Genomic DNA, 2808 nt, shown 5'->3' on the forward strand with positions numbered 1-2808 from the left:
TGGTGCTGCATCCACGTCCCCTTGAGGCTGAATGAGTCTAACATAAAACAATGCTACATTCCACCATGTCCTAACCCCCCCTAAAAATGCCAACATGGGGCATAGTAAGTACTTTCTTGGTGTGTAATGTACAGTATATACTTGGTTCATCTCTCTGGACTTGGCATACTATAAATATACAAAGCATGTACTGCATTCCTTTTAATGAAACAACAATACGATTCTGTATAATCAATCAAATATCCAAAAGAAATCAAACATGCTAGTAGTATGCACGTAGTGAACCTGTCACAAACAACAAACCAACAAACAAACTCATTTTCACTCATCTCCCACGTCAGCCATGAATGACTTACTGCACATGGTTGGAGATCAGGGGGACAGCTACTGGCCAATCAGGTTTGAATGGATGGGGGAAGCAGAGGAGAAAGAGGCAGAGGCAGTGGAAGACGCTGAGGAGGAGGAGGAGGAGGAGAGGGGGAGGAGGGAACTTCATTTGTTCATGTTTCACCCCTTCATCCAGCCCATCCACCCCATGTCCCCATCCCATCCCCTCTGTGCCTCAGGCCAGACAGAGCTGCAGACTGACACCAAAGGTACACACAGAGAGACAGTACTCACTGCTGAGGGGTTCACTTGGGGGGGGGGGGGGGGGGGGCAGCCTGCAGGTTTCACAGGGTTGTGTTTTGCTGCAGGCTTTGACCTTTGAACCCTGTGGACTGCAACTCAAACTCATCCTTCCCATAAGCTCTTCATTGGCATTCTTGTGGGCCTGCACATGTGCATGCGAAAAAAGACAGATGAACTGAAAGTCTCAGCGCAGGGAATATATTGAAACTTGTATGTAACGTATATGTAACAATAAATGTTACAAAAAAATAATACTTTAACACACTTTTTAAAAAACGGTGTGGTCGCATCACCTCTGTCTCTGCTCCTCAGCTAAGAACTATGCTGAAGATGTGGCCCGTCCAAGCCAAGGGAATAACGATGAACGGCAGAGTCGGGGTGAGTGTTACTTCCTTCATTTAGAACAGCTGTAATTATGAACTCATCATTATGAAACAGGGACTCTCGAGGTCTGATCAGCTCCCTCTGTGTTTAGAGTTGGCTAGGTTTCATGTTAAAAGCAAACACCAACATGGACGAGAAAAAAGCCACCATTTACAGCTGTGGTGAGAGTTTTACATACTATAACAAGTGTTGCACATGTTTTCTGTTCATGCAGGCGGTCTGAACAGCACCCAGAGCGAGAGCAGTGGTGAGTTCAGCCTGGAGAATGAGGGCTGGTCCAGTGGCAGCAGCCCGGCCCAGTGCGCCCCCTCACGACGGGGCAGCGACAGCTCTCATGTACCCCCTGCCGCCACCTCGACCCCCAACCAAGCAGCCTCCGCGCCTCCCAAACCCCCCCGGGACGGGGCAGCCCTGGATTCCTACGCCTCCGGGCGAGGGGTGTGGCGATCCAGCAGCGGGCGAGCGACGGGCCCCCGGGGGGTGTTGGGCCAGACCCAGACCCAGACCTTCCGCACGGTGGCCATCTCCATCGAGGGCAGCAGGGCGGCTGGCGCCAGCCCGCCACCGGAGGTCCAGGTCCAGGACAAATCCTCCGGCGCCGCCGGGTGTCTGGACTGCTTCTCAGCGCCGCTGAGGAGAGAGGCTCAAGGCGAAGTTCAGGGGGGGCAGATTCGTGGGGGTAGGGGTCAAGGTCGGGTGGCACAGGCCTTCTCCACGCTCCCGCGCGCCAGTAGCGTCATCTCCACCTCTGAGGGCTCCATCCGCCGTGCCAGCTTCCACAGCATGATGTCTAAGTCGGCCACACCATCGCCACACAAGCCCACCACAAACCTGACCGCCAACCCCACCTCTGTGCTCGACGAGCCGGGAGGAGAGTCCTCCGCAGTACCCCCCTGCGCAGAGGCATCTGAGGTCCCCCGCCTCCCTGAGGGCTCCCTGGAGCCCCCCCTCTTCGAGTACCCCTTCACTCTGGACTCGGTCTTCACCAACACCATCTTCAGCGAGTCCAGCCTGGTCAGCAGTGGAGGCAAGAGCCAGACCTTCCTCTGCCTCAACCCGGCTCTTGTTCACAACATCAGCGCCCCCCCGCTCACCGGCCCTCTGCCCTTTGAGGAGGCACCAGAGCTGGGCGACCTCCACAGGGAGCAGGACGAGGCCCAGGAGGGAGAGCCAGGGCAGGGGCCACAGGACTGCTCGACCAGTGAGGACTATATGACGGTCACGGAGAAGTCGGCCTCACTCGCACCCGACAACAAACACTCCCTAATGGCGTAAGCAGAAGTGTGCACTAGAAGCACAAAGGTTAGGTCCTGAGATAATTCCGAATGACCTTTTTGCATAAAATTAGTGATAATTTCAATGATTTGTGAAAAGCAACACCGGTCCCAACAGAGGGACTGACTAGACATGTTACGGGTCGACATCTTCCCTTAAGAAAGGAGGCTGTGTTTGACTCTTTGTTTGACCACCTTTAATCAAAAGCATTACATGATGCTTGGAGTCTTGATTAGTTGAAGCCCTGTTTCTTCCCCTTATCTTGAAAGATGACCAGGGAGTCAGTTGAAGCACACAGGTGCCACTTACGATAAAGTAACGATAAAACAAGTTGTGTTTTGGTGCTTTTCTACCGGTCCCATCTTGACATGAGTGTTGGGAAAAATGTCAGAGGGTTTGTATAGTGCTGTAGAAATATCTGTAGGTAACTAATGAATAATACCATTCTGTACATATTCAGATTAATTGTACATAAAATCCAGGACTAAACACCTGAACTTAGTATTGTGAAGTAGTGAT

General features: G+C 52.4%; 1 protein-coding gene across 1 annotated transcript in view; it reads left to right on the forward strand.

Moving 5' to 3' along the window:
- The window catches only part of ccdc88aa (coiled-coil domain containing 88Aa), a gene marked incomplete at both ends in the record, with an annotated part of 28486 nt that extends 26197 nt beyond the window's left edge, over positions 1 to 2289 (forward strand). Inside the window, 2 exons of the mRNA XM_080853999.1 lie at positions 943 to 1008; positions 1229 to 2289. Coding sequence (XP_080710125.1) covers positions 943 to 1008; positions 1229 to 2289 — 1127 coding nt within the window. The remainder of the gene's footprint in view (positions 1 to 942; positions 1009 to 1228) is intronic.
- Between the last annotated feature and the right edge of the window lie 519 nt (positions 2290 to 2808).

Source organism: Sprattus sprattus, assembly GCF_963457725.1.
Source record: "Sprattus sprattus genome assembly, chromosome: 1".
NCBI lineage: Eukaryota > Metazoa > Chordata > Actinopteri > Clupeiformes > Clupeidae > Sprattus > Sprattus sprattus.